The sequence below is a fragment of the Artemia franciscana genome, chromosome 16 (genome assembly GCF_032884065.1).
Source record: "Artemia franciscana chromosome 16, ASM3288406v1, whole genome shotgun sequence".
Lineage (NCBI taxonomy): Eukaryota > Metazoa > Arthropoda > Branchiopoda > Anostraca > Artemiidae > Artemia > Artemia franciscana.
The window spans coordinates 31,781,780-31,797,605 of NC_088878.1; the positions used below are offsets into that span (position 1 = coordinate 31,781,780).

A 15,826-nucleotide genomic window follows, 5' to 3' on the forward strand; every position below is an offset into this window, starting at 1 on the left:
GGTGTACCAATTATCAAACATTAATATGCATGTAGAGAAATTTAAAAAATAATATATTGCTTGGTTCTATGTACAAGTGCCAATTATTAATTTGTGATTTGTTAGTTGTTTTGTTTTCTTAGCACAGCATGGAGAATGTCTTAACTTCAGCTATTGTGAAGAGCTGATAGTGAATAGTAAAATAAGCTCGGAGATGGCTGGAAAGTAGGTCAATTTCTGAGAAGTTTTATTTAATCTCTTCCCAATTTTTTTTTTTTTTTACCCAAACTATGTGAGTCATCTTAATAGCCTATGTACAACACAATAAGAAAAAATGAAGATATTTCTAGTATTTCCTAGGTTTCTAATAAAGCATCATGAAATAATCATATAATCATCATCATGATAGATGATATAATCATCATCATGTTGATGTTCTGCTAATTCATCTGGGTCAGGAATTTTCTGCTTTGGTTGCTATAAAGAGTTTTAATTCAATTAATTCAAAGGGAGTTTGAAGTTAAAGGAGTGTCAATTCTCAAAAGTTTGACGCTAATGGTATACTAATTCTCAAATACTAATATGTGTGAAAAGGAATTCAAAAAATACGTTGCTTGTTTCTAGGTGTTATGTGTTATTATTAATTTTTAATTTTTTAGTTTTTTCCTGTTTTAAGTACTATACGGAATTGCTTAAGTATGGAATAAATTAAACAAAAATGAAGAGCTGATAGTGAATGTAATATATAGTAAAAAAAACTAATAGTACAAATAAAGAGCTGATAATACCAAAGTTTAGAGATGAATGGACCTATGCAAAAAAAGTAGTTTAAATTTTTAGATGTTTTACATAATTTGTATCCAGATTTCTGATTATTTGGAATGTTCAAATTAAGAGACTAATACTACTTACAACTAACCGCAGCACCAAGCCTCTCGAGGCCAACACAGCTACGCACGTTTCTTCATCCCAATCTATTCTGAAAACCTCAATTTTTTCATTATGACATCCTCCCACCTAAACCACGGACGACCTGCTCTCAGTTTAACAGTAGACAGTTCAGATTTTTTTTTTCTAAAATACTTTTCTTTTTATACCTTTATGTTCTGCTAATTTATCTGTATCAGGTATTTTTTAAGAGTTTTAATTCAATTAATTCAAAAAAATTATATCAAATATCCAAAATCTGGTCATGTCAAATAAACTACAAAGAAACTTGATATAAAAAGACATTGCTATTTGTTGGTATTATGTGCCATTTATTCTTATTATTTTTTTGGCACTGCACTGTTTAAGGATGGAATAGCTTCAAGTAAAGAGCTGACAGTGAATAATTTAGAGCATCAGAGACGGTTGGAGTCAACATAAAAAGTAGGTAGAATTTTGAAAAAATATGTCCCCAATTTGCAATTACTCTAAATATGTATATCTTTTTAGACCGTAACAAAGAAAAAAAATAGCATTTTCTTCTCATCTTCTGAGTTTTTAGGTAACTTTCTTTTTAGATTAACTTTTTTTTTAATTCTTTTCTTTTACATACTGATACTTTTTTCTGAGCTCATTAGGTCAGGGATTTTTTGTTCTCAAAGAGCTTTAATTCAGTTAATTCAAAGATAGTTTGAAAATAATAGTATAACAACTAAAAAAAATTGGAGCTTAGGTTAAAATAAATCTCAAAAATTTTGAAGGGCATACCAATTCTCAAAAAGCTATTACGTGTGACTATATGTCAAATGATATAAAAAGAAATTTGAAAAAAAAGTACATTGTTTGTAGATTTTTTTGGCGCCCTCTTTCCCTGTTTATTTTTATTTTTGTCATTTTTTTTAGAATAAATTTGTTAATTTGATCAATTATTGGTACTTCTGTAATATTCCCCCTAAGATCTTGCTCATTGGCACCCTTGTACCATTCCCCCCCCCACAAGATCTTGCTCTTGATCCACCCCTCCTTGTTCTAGATGTTATGTGCCAATAAATTAGCCTGTAAGTTTTTTTTGTTTTTTTGAAGCACTACATGAAGAGTGTCTAATGGTGTTTCTACACTAGCATACCATAAGACTCTACGTTACCTTACGTAATCTTACGGAGAAAATTCGATCTGTAATGAAGGTGGTGCCAAGTAGACTTGATCTCCACATAGAATTTAAGCTACGTAGGTTTATTTTACATTACAGGGAAGTCAATTTAAAAGCAACAAAATCGAACTCTGGTGAACAATTAATAAATTTTGAAAATATATTAATAAATTTCCCCTAGAAAGCCTTCCATGCTTGATCAGAGCTTGAATCTGCATCTCCATTCCACAATATAATTTTCGGTTGTTTGCTTATAATTGTGGTAATTATGACGCTTTATGTTTTTTTACGCTAGTCTAGTGTAAAAGGACTTGCTTAAGCGTGAAAGGACAATGCCTATCTTACATAGCGCAATTTATCCATTTAGCAATGAAAATTAGGCACATAGTGTGAACGCCACTTAAGTATGGTATAACTTCAACTAAAATCAAGAGGTGATAATCTGGTCTAAGTCTTTATATATAAACTTGGTTAATTTTTAAGAACTTGTACTTATTTAGTCCACAATTTCAACTCATTTTGAATATTTTTTTTACACTAGTACTTGAACTTTCTTAATGACCCTTCAGAACAAAATGAAGGAAAGACAATATTGTTATGGTATTTTATAAGTTAAATGAAATACTGTAATCTTCTGTGTTTCTAAGTAATCCCCTTTGCCCCTTTTTTCAAATACTCCTCTTTGTATATATCTTTTGATACTCTTCTGGAATGATACCATTCCACTGCAAAAGATGGCTTGAAAAACAGTCTTATTCCTGAATCCCCTTGACAATTGTCCACATACACAGTGTGCATATTGAAAGTTTGATATAAGTTATGAGAATTTTTTCAAAAATTATAAAATGCACGATACTTTCTTCACATCTTGGAACTTCAATTAAGAAAAATTCTATAAGCTCAAAGTTAGTCAATAATACCCTTTACGTCAAATAGCGTCAATTACGTCAAAAATTTATAAGCCCAAAGCTGGTATATAATACCCTTTAAGTCAAAAAGGGTATTAAGTTAAATAGTCTTTACGTCTGGTATTCAGAATCATACTAAGAACTGTAAACCTGCTAGATTTTCATATGACCATGAGCCCAAAATTTCGAAGGAAAAAGAATTTTGGTGAAAAAAAGCATAGTAAAAATGACAGCAGTATTTGAATTTATGCAAAAATATCTTCCTTTCATGTTTAAAAAAACAAAAAACAACTAAACCTTGGTAGAATTTTTCAGTAATACCATTCAAAAGTAATACAAGAACAATACAAAAGTAATACCATTATTTCTTGAAATAACATGAAAATTAGCAATTGCATTGCTCAAAATACCAAGTATTTTTCTTTAAAATATTTGTTGTTTGAAATAAGATAGGGGGAAATATGCAAATATATTGCTTAAAATCTGTTTCTTGGAATAACATGGAAATAAGCAAACGCGTTATTCAAAATAACAAATATTTTCTTCAAAATGTTTTTACTAAATGTTTTACTTTTCTTTAAAATACCTAGCCTATACATAAACACTAATATAAAATGATGAAGACCATTTCATACCAGGGTTTCCCGAGACAAATTTTAACAAAATGGCCATATATGTAGTGTGTATTTTCAAACCTCTGCATAAGGCATGGAAAACTTCACAAAAAAGGTTAAAACACAGACTACAAATAGAGAATAACAATACTTACAGGAGGAACAATTTCAAGGTCACGCTCTTTAGCTTCTCTTAGCAATTGTTCAGCAGTGATTTGAATTTCTGCAGGAGCTTTGTTTTTCACCTGTAAAAGAAGATTTTAAAATTACAATGTAAATAAAAAATATCAAATTAAAGTTAAAAACGTCAAATAATATAATTTTTCACAAAATTTAACAGTCAGACTCAACTCCAGAATTATTATCCAGATCAATTTTTAGTGTTTTCTGTTTCCCTGACATCATCACTGGTAGCATATAATATATTATTAATGAACAAAAATACAACAAAATGAATAGTCATGCTTTTAAAAAATCTTCCAATAAAAATTTTACCCTAAAGCATAAGTTATATTATAAAAATCAGAGATGTGCTGATAATGGTGAGGGAATTAAGGACCCATCCAAAACTAATCTTTTGTAGTGTGAATAGACTATTGCCTTCTTTATTTAGCCTACTAGTATACTTTCAAACTAAGTAGTATTTCATTGCCAAGTTAACTCTTTCATTTTTATATTTTTGCATGAGAGCAGAAAAAACAACAACTTTTCATATATATATAAATACATATATATACATATATATATATATATATATATATATAAATAGTCATGAAAAATGAGGTATGTTTATCTCATGAACGGTTGATCAGATCTTAATGAAACTTGATATATAGAAAGATGTCATGTCTCAGATATTTCATTTTCTGTTTGGATTGGATCCCGGGACATATGAGCTCTTGGCTCTTTTGACCATGTTGCAAGTGCCATATGAGCTCTTGGGTCTTATTCTTTTTATCTTAGAAAATTATGTTTCCACATAAAACACTGAAATTTGTACAAGTGAGAAATATATGTCACAGTCTTCTCTGGAATACCTGCCTTAATACCTGAATACCTTCAGTTGTCTGAAAAAAAGACATTAGAAAATGTTAGCTGGCTTAATGTTAAATTTTGTTTCTCCAAAATGGAATGATTTTCTGTTCCAATGCTCTAACTTTAAGTGAGGGCCTGAGTATAGGGAGAGAGCTTTTGCTTATTTTACTTTTTGCCTTTATAAATAGTAAAAAAGATCACTCTTTTGACACTCATCTCAAATATGAAATTAGGAATCTAGATGAAACTGAAACCATTAGGCTATGGCTCAAATTTCAAGAAAAATGGTTGCTGAGAAGAAAAAGAAAAATAGCATATTGTGCCACCATAGTTCTTTACTTCTTACTTTCAAATTTCAAGAGAAATATAAAAGAAGTCACATTAAAATACAATCTTTAAAACTAAAATCGTTTCAAAACAGTCTTAGCATAAATACTTCAGGAAAGTTTAACCAGGACTGGTACACCAACTGAAGTGAAAAAAGGCATTTTATTCAAGAGATTAAAAAAAAATCCCTACTGTTCTACTTGTTGTTTATGATGGAAAGGCAGTGTAGTCTTCGTTGCTATTTACATCTAGCTTATGGGGAGCAGTTGACCAATGATATCTTTTACTTAATGAATTTAGGCCAGTAGTTGGCACAAATACCCATGGAAGGTAAAATAATATTTTTCATTAAAAAAAAACTTGGTAAGAAAAAAACAATCTTATTTTGATAACTTAAAATTTTGGAAGATTTTAAAAACAACGCAGATATTCTGAAAACAATCGAAGAGTTACCATTGTTTTCCAAAATCATTAAAGATAAAACAATTAAAGTTTGTTTGAATACAAACACACAGCATATCCAAGATCTGAAATTGGTTTGTGGATCAATATCAGCTGACAAGCCTTGTGACATAAATGATACAAGACAAGTTTCACCTTTTGTAAGACTTTTGTCTCATTCAGGCCATAAAGAAGAACTTTTAGGATTAATACCCCTCAAAGGTAAAAACCACAAGAAAATATTGCAAGTGCTGTATACAGATAAGCATCATATTCCCTTCAACAAAATAATGTTCACTTCTAACAAATGGGCCAAAATTATGACCAGCATAAGAAAAAGGGTTTGCTGCTATTTTTAAAGAAAAATTAATCCCAATATACTTCTTTACCATTGTGTCATTCATTAAGAAGCACTTCATGCACAAAAATTTCTAGAAGAAATTTGAAAATCTATGAAATTCATCATTACACCATTATCAACTCCATTTTAGCCAAAGCTCTTAATCATTGCAAATTCCAACATTTTTTTTAAACAGAGAGCAAGTATGCTGAACTTCTGCTTCATAACATGGTACTTTGGTTGTCAACAGGGGAGGTTTAAAAACGTCTGGGTCTCCTATTTCGGAAATTAATGCATTTCTCATTGAGAAGGGTGTTTGCTATCCTGAACAAACAGACAATCAGTAGATCCAAAACTTCTATGTCATGGTAGATGTTATATCTCATCTAAATCAGCTTAATAAAAAACTACAAGGGAAAGGAACTCAACTCTTCAAATGTTAGAAAAAGCAATAAAATTTGAAAAAACATCCATTTTTCTCAAGATTTTGAAAGGTAAACACTGTTTTGCTTTTTGAGCCTGCTGAAGCATCACCAAGAAAATAATTCCTCTACTGATACAAACAATTTTAAAACAATAATTTCAAATATGAAGGAAGCACTTCTCAGTTTCTCTTTGAGGAATTCAAACACACCAAAGCAAATTTAGCATTTGTCAAAAATCCTCTTAATGCTATGATAATTCATATTTGGCTCTTTGCCTAATAAGTTTGCCAAAAAGTGGTTTATGGAAAAAAACATGCTAAAATTATCAATCAAAAAAATTCTTAGAATCCTGCAGAAATGAAAACCTTTTTATTTGAAAATATGTCCATGATTTATTATTCTCAGGCTATTAGATTGAAAAGAAATTTATTTAGCCATTATTTTTGCTTGTCTAAGGAACAACTTTATAAGAAACTGGAAAGCCTAAGATACAAATCTTCAATTAAAAATCATATTTATACTCCAAGATTTGCTCCTGGACCTGCTATTGTTAATATTTCCTTTAGAAGTCTTGAACCTAAGAAAATCAGAACTCTTGAAAAGGGTCCAAAATTATCTTTTCCACCAAAACAAGTGTGGGCGGCAGATATAGTTTCTTCTCTAGATTCCTCTCTGCATAAATGCTATTCATTTGTTTCTAACCAAGATGAAGTTAGGTCTTGTCTTATAGACACACTTTACCACACCCAAAAAATAATTATGTCTCCTACTAATTACTACCAGAGATTTTGCACAACATCAAAATCTTATCTAATCTTTGCAAAAACCCATCTATTATAATAAATAAAGCAGACAAAGGTAATTCACTTATTGTCAGGTATACATTAGATCACATAGACAAAATTTATCCATCCTTAAAAGAAAAAAATACACATTGTCAATTGGGTATCAAAAGGTTGTATCTTCATAATTGTAAATATTCAGAGGAGCAAACATAAAACTTCACAACTTTTTATGTCCTGTCTAATAACTGTAAAACAAGAACAGGATGATATGCATTGATTTTACCAGTCAATATGTTTTTGTTTTATCATTATTGGAGGGGAAAAAAACAGTTGTGGGGTTTCTTATTTGCTCTTCTGAAAATTTACAATTATGGAGATACAACCTTTTGATACCCAACTGATGATATACTACAATGACTTACAATCATACTGATTATTTTGCTAATTAAATTATAACTATATTAAAGAACCTAAAACAGAATGGTGAAATCACCCTACAATTATACAATAAATTTTTGTCTAAAATTTTATGGTTTACAGAAATTACTGAAGCAAGGTATTCCCTTAAGGCATATCATAGCATGTACAAAAGCCCCTGCTTCCAATATTTAAAAGGGGCTATGTACAGCCTTTAAACCCTTGCCCTCTTCTCAAAAATCTTAAATAACTAATTTGGTTGATTTAGTGGAAAACTTCAACATGCAAAAACTTCAGAAAATACAATAGTTAGTTTTGACATAGTTTCTCTGTATACTAATATTGATGTGGCAATATCTGAGCAATTATAAAAAAAAAAACAATAAAATAGAAGAAAATAACCATTCAATCAAAGATTCAACAACAGGAATAGACTATAAGGTTTTAACATCCTTAGTTAAAATTTGTAATACATATTCAAGGTATTTCCAGTTCTGTAATTCTTTTTATTAACAAATAAAGGGTCTACCAATGGGAGCACCTCTATCTGAGTTATTGGTGAATATTTATGCAAAACACCTAAAAAATTAAGCTTTAAATTCATATTTTTTCTAAACATATATTCTAAACATATACTGGAGATGTTACACAGATGAGATAATATTAATCCAGAATTATGGGGAAGATGGACTTAGGGTATTTTCAGATCACCTTATTATATATGACCAAAATATACATTTTACCATAGAAATTGAAATCGCCAATAAATTACCATTTCTGGGTGTATTATTTATTTGTAGCATTGATAAGCTGAATTTTACTATTTACAGAAAACCCACACGAAACAACAGATATCTGCATTTAAAATCAAATCACCCCCCACAAATTAAAAGAGCTGTTGTTATCTTCCTTGTTGATTGTGCCCTAAAAATTTGCTCTGAACCTCACACCACAGATGAACTAAACTTTATCAGAGACAAACTTTTTGGAAACAGCTATTGTATCATCTTTATTAATAATATAATTAGCTATAGACTGCAAAAACACTCCCATAAAATCAAGGGTCTTTTACCATACAAAGTTCCTGCCAGACCCTCAAATGTAGTCTATCTTCTATATACTCCAAAAGCCAAAACAAATTTGAAAAAAAAGTTAATGCACAAAATAATTTGTGTATAGCTTTTATTTTTAATTTTAAAATCACGAAATTCCTAAACTCTGGTAAAGATAAAACCCCAGTTGCTTGCCAAACAGGGCTAATCATATGCTATGGGGCAGTGACAACTACTATGTTGGAATAGCCAATCAGAATTTAGAAAAATGTCTACAAACATGATTAAAGTAAGGTGATCTATATATATATATATATATATATATATATATATATATATATATATATATATATATATATATATATATATATATATATATATATATATATATATATATATATATACATATATATATATATATATATATATATATATATATATATATATATATATATATATATATATCATGAAAAGAGAAATCACCAATGCAACAGCACAAAAAAGAGAGACAGAAGGAGAAAAGGAAGACTGGAATAATTTCCAGCCTTTCCTCCCAATTTCCTGCCTTTAGAAATACAAAAGGAAGGGTCTCTAAGTTTCCAGTTTAGAGAACTTAGAAATGCTAATTCTAGAAGCATATCCATATCTGGTTGACCCTCCTCCTCCATGGGGCAAACTAAAAATGCATGAAGTGGGCTTGCTTAGAGGTAACATTACCTATAGAGCAGAGCACATTAGTCCATGAGCCCTACAGGCAACAGGGGGAGGTCTGTGTTCTATATTTATTTAATAAGGCTTGTTTGAGGTTTTTTTTGGTAAAATTCTAGTTAATTGACTTCTTACTATCTCAGAAAGGGTTTAGGTTAGGAAAATGAAACTTTCAGGGATGAATCTACACGCTAAAGTGTGTCCCAGGAAGGTATTTTGAAGCAACTACCTCCACTCCTTCTCCCTTTAGAGGGCCCTGACCTTTGATGACCTTTAAAAATATGTGTGTTATAAAAGTGAAACCTTGCAAAATAGATCTTCTGCTTAATTGAAGCACAACAAAATAGTTTTCAGCTTCATAACTTTGCTGAATTCTATTTTATAAGGTTTTAAATATATGCAAATACATTTCCTAAATTTTTAAAGAAAAACATTGATGTGGCTCAAAATTCTACTCAAATAACAGGAATTGCATTTTCATATTTAAAGGCAGAGAAAAAGCAACCAGTAACTGAAAATTAAGGTGAAATGTTGTTTTGTCAAAATTTCAATAGGTACCTGTCATGTAGGGAAATTTCAGGGCCCTCTAGAGGGAGAAGGAGTGGAGGTGGGTACTTTAAAATACCTTCCCAGGACATACTTTAGTCTGTAGATTCATCCCTGAAAGTTTCATTTTCCTAACCTAAACCCTTTCTGAGATAGCAAGAAGTCAATTAACTAGTATTTTACCATTTTTTGGTTTTATCACTCTTTGATGAATAAATATAGAATACCTTGCCATGCTGCCCACAGGGCTCATGAACTAATATGCTTTGCTCTATAGGTAATGTTACCTGTAAGCAAGCCTACTTTATGCATTTTTAGTCTTGTTGGAGGGAGATTTTAGAAAGCTAAGAAATGGATGCACATCTCAAATAATGACAAAGAAACAATATATGAACCTTGAACAGAATCTTGCTATATGCAGTAATATGTACTTTAGACAGATTGTGATGAAACTGAACATTTACACAACATTCTATTTTCCAGGTATAAATGAACAATTTTCTATCATGTCAAATGTAGGTAACCATTCTAGCCTACTATCCTACTTTAAATAATTTTGCATGTTTCCTTTGGAGGTAGCCAATCACTTGGTTATATATCTAACCTGCCCCTAATGTTAATACTGTTTCTTCATGCAAACCTTTTTCATTTTAATTTTTTCTTTGAAAGAAACACTCTCTTAAGACAGCTAGCCTTCAATATTCCCCAGTACACCTATTGGCCTAGCTTTCACCAGAAAAATAACTAAGCCTATATTGATCCTTAGAAAATCATCAAATGCCACACAATCTCACTTTTGCAACTTTAGGAGGTTTAACAGGTTTAGGCGGGCTTTCTTCCATTTTTATTAGTATTTTAGCTTATGAATCACTAATTTTGAAGTTTGCTTCTTCTTAAAATGCATTTGAGTACGTTGAAAACAGACGTTTTCATGTTGTCTTCAGAGCCGTTTTCCATTTATATTTTCTCGGATTTTCTCATTTTCTCATTTCTCATTTTCTGAATAAAATTCTGTTTTTTCATCGGTCGTGTGTGGTTTCCGTTTCTATTTGTTTTTGCCTTGCAGAACTTAATATCTATAATTTACTGTATTATTTTGTATTGATATTGGGAATAAGAGAATTTCTTATGATAAGGTTTTTTTATTTATTAAAACAACAATCTAGATAGAAAAATCAATAAGATTTACCCAAAACCAAACGGTTGACATGGAGTGAATTAAGCTGAAAATTCACACATGACTACAAAATTATGTAAAAATTAAAAGTTATTTCAATTTACTATCGTAGGCAACGCAATAGCGCTCCCTAAGTAAAGAGCAAAAATACTGCTACTACTATTATGACACGGAATGATGTTCTAACACCTAAATCTCTTCATTCTATTGAAATCTCCATTTGGTTAACTTAAAACAGACCCCACTTATTTCTGTTCTACTTCTTCTTCTACTTCCTACTTCTTTTTGACGACCTCTTCATGTATTTTAATCAAACCACCTAATCAAACTCGTTATCTCCGTACTTGATTAGTAATTGTGATTATCGCCATTCGATGTTTTTATTTTTATTTTTAATGACAATTTCTCTACCAATTTACATGTAACAATTTCTCTGCCAATTTCATACAGGATTCGTCTGTCTTTTCTTTAGGCAGCTTCTTCCCCTTCAGATGCTTTTTAGTCAAGGTTTCAACATTTATAAGGATTTTTTCACCTATTTATCAATAGTTTTATCTTGTTGGCTCTTTTAAATAGCTTTTGGATGTGAAGTGGAATAGCACTCGAGTATTTTTTACTTTTTCACGTCGTTTAATAAGTGGGCATAGTTCCTTTAAGGTGTTTTGCTCTCTTTTGGAGTCCAAGTGCTGAATTTAAGGTTCCATTTGGATGACTTGCCAGGTGTATTCCAGATCATTATCTTCCAATGAATTAAGCACTTCAAGACAGCAAGCTCATTCAGTGCCCAAATTAAGCTGTGTAGTTTAATCAAACGGCTCTGATGAATCATTTATTAGCTGACATGGTGGTGATGTGCAGGGTATCTAAGGCCCAATCTCTATTATTCATACATTTAAATTATTGAGTGAGCTGATATTAACGACATACAATGCTTTTAAATCATTGAGATATTATGTTTCCAGCTGCCGCTTACAACACAGGTGTCTACTAATTCGAATAGTGCTACCTGGAATCATTCAGAAGTCAAACAGCCTTATATGCAAAATACTGCTTAAGATAGAAAATGGATTTTTTTTTTGGTGAAAAATTGTCATTTTGTTCACCAGTGTCATGACCTTTGAGCCATATAAGGTATTAGATCTAATTTTCTGATTTTTTTGCCATGATACACATCACGGATCCGTGTTTATTTGTTTTTTGTTGTTTTCCCCCAGGGGTGATCGCATCGACTCAGTGGTCCTAGAATGTCAGGAGAGGCCTAATTCTAACGAAAATTAAAAGTTCTAGTGCCCTTTTTAAGTGACCAAAAATTGGAGGGCACCTAAGCCCCCTCCCACGCTCATATTTTCCCCAAAGTCACCGGATCAAAATTCTGAGATAGCCATTTTATTCACCATAGTCGAAGAACCTAATAACTATGTCATTGGAGCCGACTTACTCTCCCGCAGTCCCCGTGGGAGGCATTACAAACTTTGACCTGTGTTTACATATAGTAAAGGTTCCTGGGAAGTGTACGGACGTTTCAAAGGGGATTTTTTGGTTTGGGAGGGAGAGTTGAGGTGGGGAGGGGGGTTACGTAGGAGGATCTTTCCATGGAAAAACTTCTCAATTGGGAAGAGACTTTCAATGAAGGGGGCGCAGGATTTTTTAGTATTATTTAAAAAAAAAACAATGAAAAAATAAATATGAAAAAAATTTTCTACTGAAAGTGAGGAGCAGCATTAAAAATTAAAAAAAGCATAAAGTATTACGCATATGAGGGGTTTACCTCCTTGTAATACCTCGCTCTTAACGCTAAAGTATTTTTACTAATTTAACTGTTTATTCTACAACCTTTGTGATTCAAGGGTCATTCTTAAGGAATTGGAACAATTTAAACTTTAGTGTAAAGAACGAGGTATTGACGAGGGGTGAAGCCCCTCATATACGCAATAAAAACATAAGAATATAGAAGCTCGTTAAGTAAGTTAATTCTTAAATTACGTATATTTTTTTACTAATGAAAATGTTCGTAAAAAATTTAAAGTTCTAGTTGCCTTTTTAAGTAATCAAAAAATCGGAGGGCAATTAGGCTTCCTCCATCGCTCCCTTTTTCTCAAAATCTTCCGATTAAATGCAATTAATTAATATGCAAATTTTGTTTTAATTATTTATGTGTGGAGACCCAAGATCAAAACATGCATTAATTAAAAAACGTCCAGAAATTAAATAACAAAAACAAGTTTTTTTTTTAAATGAAAGTAAGTAGCGACATTAAAACTTAAAACGAACAGAAATTACTTCGTATATGAAAGGGGCTTCTCCTCAACGCCCCACTCTTTACGCTAAAGTTTTTACTGTTTTAAGAAGTAGAGTTAAGAGAAAGAGTCAAACTTTAGCGTAAAGAGTGAGGCGTTGAGGAGGAAAAGGCCCTTTCATATACGGAGTAATTTCTGTTCGTTTTAAGTTTTAATGTCGCTCCTTACTTTCATTTAAAAAAACTTGTTTTTTTTTATTTAATGATAAACACAAACGAAAAAGTATTCTAAAGCTACTTTGTAGCGCTATAAAGATAAATATAAACTAAATGCAAAATTATGCAGGTTTATCTTAGTTTTGACAGAATTTTGGAAGAAACTAAAGTTCAAATGGGGGGGAGGGGAAAACTGGGGTCTATTTTGTCTTTTTGGGGAATGTTTGGTCTCTTTTATATTTGATCTTTTTTTATTAATCAATTTTTGTCAATGTTCATTTTTCTTCCATAAACCTAAAATACTAAAAAAAAGCGGAAATATCTGTTAAAACGAGCTAAAAAAAAAAAAAAAAAAAACAGGCTGCTTCTGTTTTTTCGGTAAAAAAACAGAAAAAAGAAATGAAATTCCGTTTCTTTCCGTTATTTTTTCTCTCGTTTTTTCTCCGTTTCTATTAGAATCTGTTTCTGCTGCGTTTTTAATTGCGTTTTTATCGTTTCTGTTCTAGCCAAAAACAGCAACGGTGCCAAATCCTAGTGTCAATACATATTATATAAGTTGAGGTATTTTGATCTCTCGTTCAGAAATTCTGATCATCAATTAGAGCAAAACTGAAAGCTCAGTTTGTTTCTTTAGACACTTTGCCGTATGAGACGAGTAGAGGAGAGCAACAGCATTCTCTTGTATCACTGCTTGACTATAATAGATAACTGTAAGACAATTTCATAGCATTTTCTGCCGCTTTATAGGCCACCTCAATTTGGGTATTGCAAAAACACCTACATTATAAATTTACCATAACATTATGACTCGGCCAGTTTTGTCAACTGGCTCAGTGCTCCTACATTCCGGAAACCTAAATTCTTAGTTGAGTTTTCATGTTTAAAAATTTCGGGCAGTGTCGACTTGAGTCATTACTTTTAGGTTTAATCTGGCTCGACTCTTCACAAATATCTCAAATGTATTAAATATATTTTTGATAGAATTTGAAAACCTACATCCCAAACATTTGTTTTATTTAGGCTCAGGACTAAATAAACAACCATCTTCAGGTGAAATATAAAACTCAATACCGAAATTCTAAATATTTTCATATAATTATAAACATAGAAGACAACAATTTTCATTTCAGTTGGTATATAAGGTTACAAATGTGCTGGTTGGTTGCAAACTGTTACGATACGATAAAATTTATTTAAAAAATCTATCGCAAGGTCTTGAATACCCCCAAAAAATTGTCCTTAAAATTAACTGAAAAAGGAATATATAATAAAGAAAATGATCAATGTAGATGCTAAAAGGATGCAGAAAATATTGACTGTACAAACAGCATGTTCAGAAATTAATTAAATAAACTTTGTCCAAAGTATTATTAAAAGAGAAAAAACGAAATGAGAAGAAAGGGATTCAATTATATAGCTTTTGGATCAAACAGTTTGTGGTAACAATCTATAGTAAGGAGCGACACAGCTCAATAGTAATCAACACTTTAAAAGACGGAGTTTTGATACCAATAGATACATCAAAAGAATCAAATGTTAATGCTCATTTTAAAAATATATAAGTTTCATCAAGTTTAGTCTTACCTGTCAAAAGTTACGAGCCTGAGAAGATTTTCCTTATTTCATAGAATAGGGGGAAACACCCCCTAAAAGTCATAGAATCTTAACGAAAATCACACCATCAGATTCAGCAAATCAGAGAACCCTACTATAGAAGTTTCAAGCTTTTATCTATAAAAATGTGGAATTTTGTATTTTTTGCCATAAGACAGATCACGGATGCATGTTTATTTGTTTTTTTTCCTGGGATGATCTTATCGATCCAATGGCCCTAGAATGTTGCTAGAGGGCTCATTCTAATGGGAATTAAAAGTTCTAGTGTCCTTTTTAAGTAACCAAAAAATTGTATGGAATCTAGGCCCCCCCACTCTCATTTTTCCCCAAAGTTACCGGATACAAATTCTGAGATAGTCATTTTGTTCAGCATAGTTGAAAAACCTAATAACCATGTCTTAAGGGCCGACGTACTCCCCCACAGTTCCCGTGGGAGGGGCTGTAAGTTACAAACTTTGACCAGTGTTTACATGTAGTAATGGTTATTGGGAAGTGTAGAGACGTTTTCAGCAGACTTTTTTTGGGTTGGGGGGAAGGGGTAGAGGGGAGGGGGCTATGCGGGAGGATCTTTCTATGAAGGAATCTATCATGGGAGATGAAAATTTACATGAAGGGGGTGCAGAACTTTCTAGCATTATTTAAAAAAACAATGAAAAATAAATATGAAAAAGCTTTTGCAACTGAAAAGGAGCAGCATTAAAACTTAAAACGAACAGAAATTATTACGTATATGAGGGGTTAACCTCCTAATATCTCACTCTTTACGCTAAAGTATTTTTAGTAATTTCAACTATTTATTTTACGGCCTTTGTGAGCCAGGGGTCATTTTTAAGGAATTGGGACACAATTTAAGCTTTAGTATAACGAGCTAGGGGTTGACAAGTGGGCGAACCCCCTTATATACATAATAAAAACCTACGAATATAGAA

At 31.5% G+C, this 15,826-nt stretch overlaps 1 protein-coding gene across 1 annotated transcript in view; it reads right to left on the bottom strand.

Annotated features, from left to right (window-relative positions):
• The window catches only part of LOC136037345 (protein crooked neck-like), a 42,749-nt gene extending 32,178 nt beyond the window's left edge, over positions 1 to 10,571 (bottom strand). The window contains exons 1-2 of the mRNA XM_065720017.1: positions 10,449 to 10,571; positions 3,734 to 3,823 (exon numbers count right to left, since the gene is read on the bottom strand). Of these exons, the coding sequence (XP_065576089.1) occupies positions 3,734 to 3,823; positions 10,449 to 10,496 (138 nt within the window). The 5' untranslated portion in view covers positions 10,497 to 10,571. The remainder of the gene's footprint in view (positions 1 to 3,733; positions 3,824 to 10,448) is intronic.
• Positions 10,572 to 15,826: the final 5,255 nt, after the last annotated feature.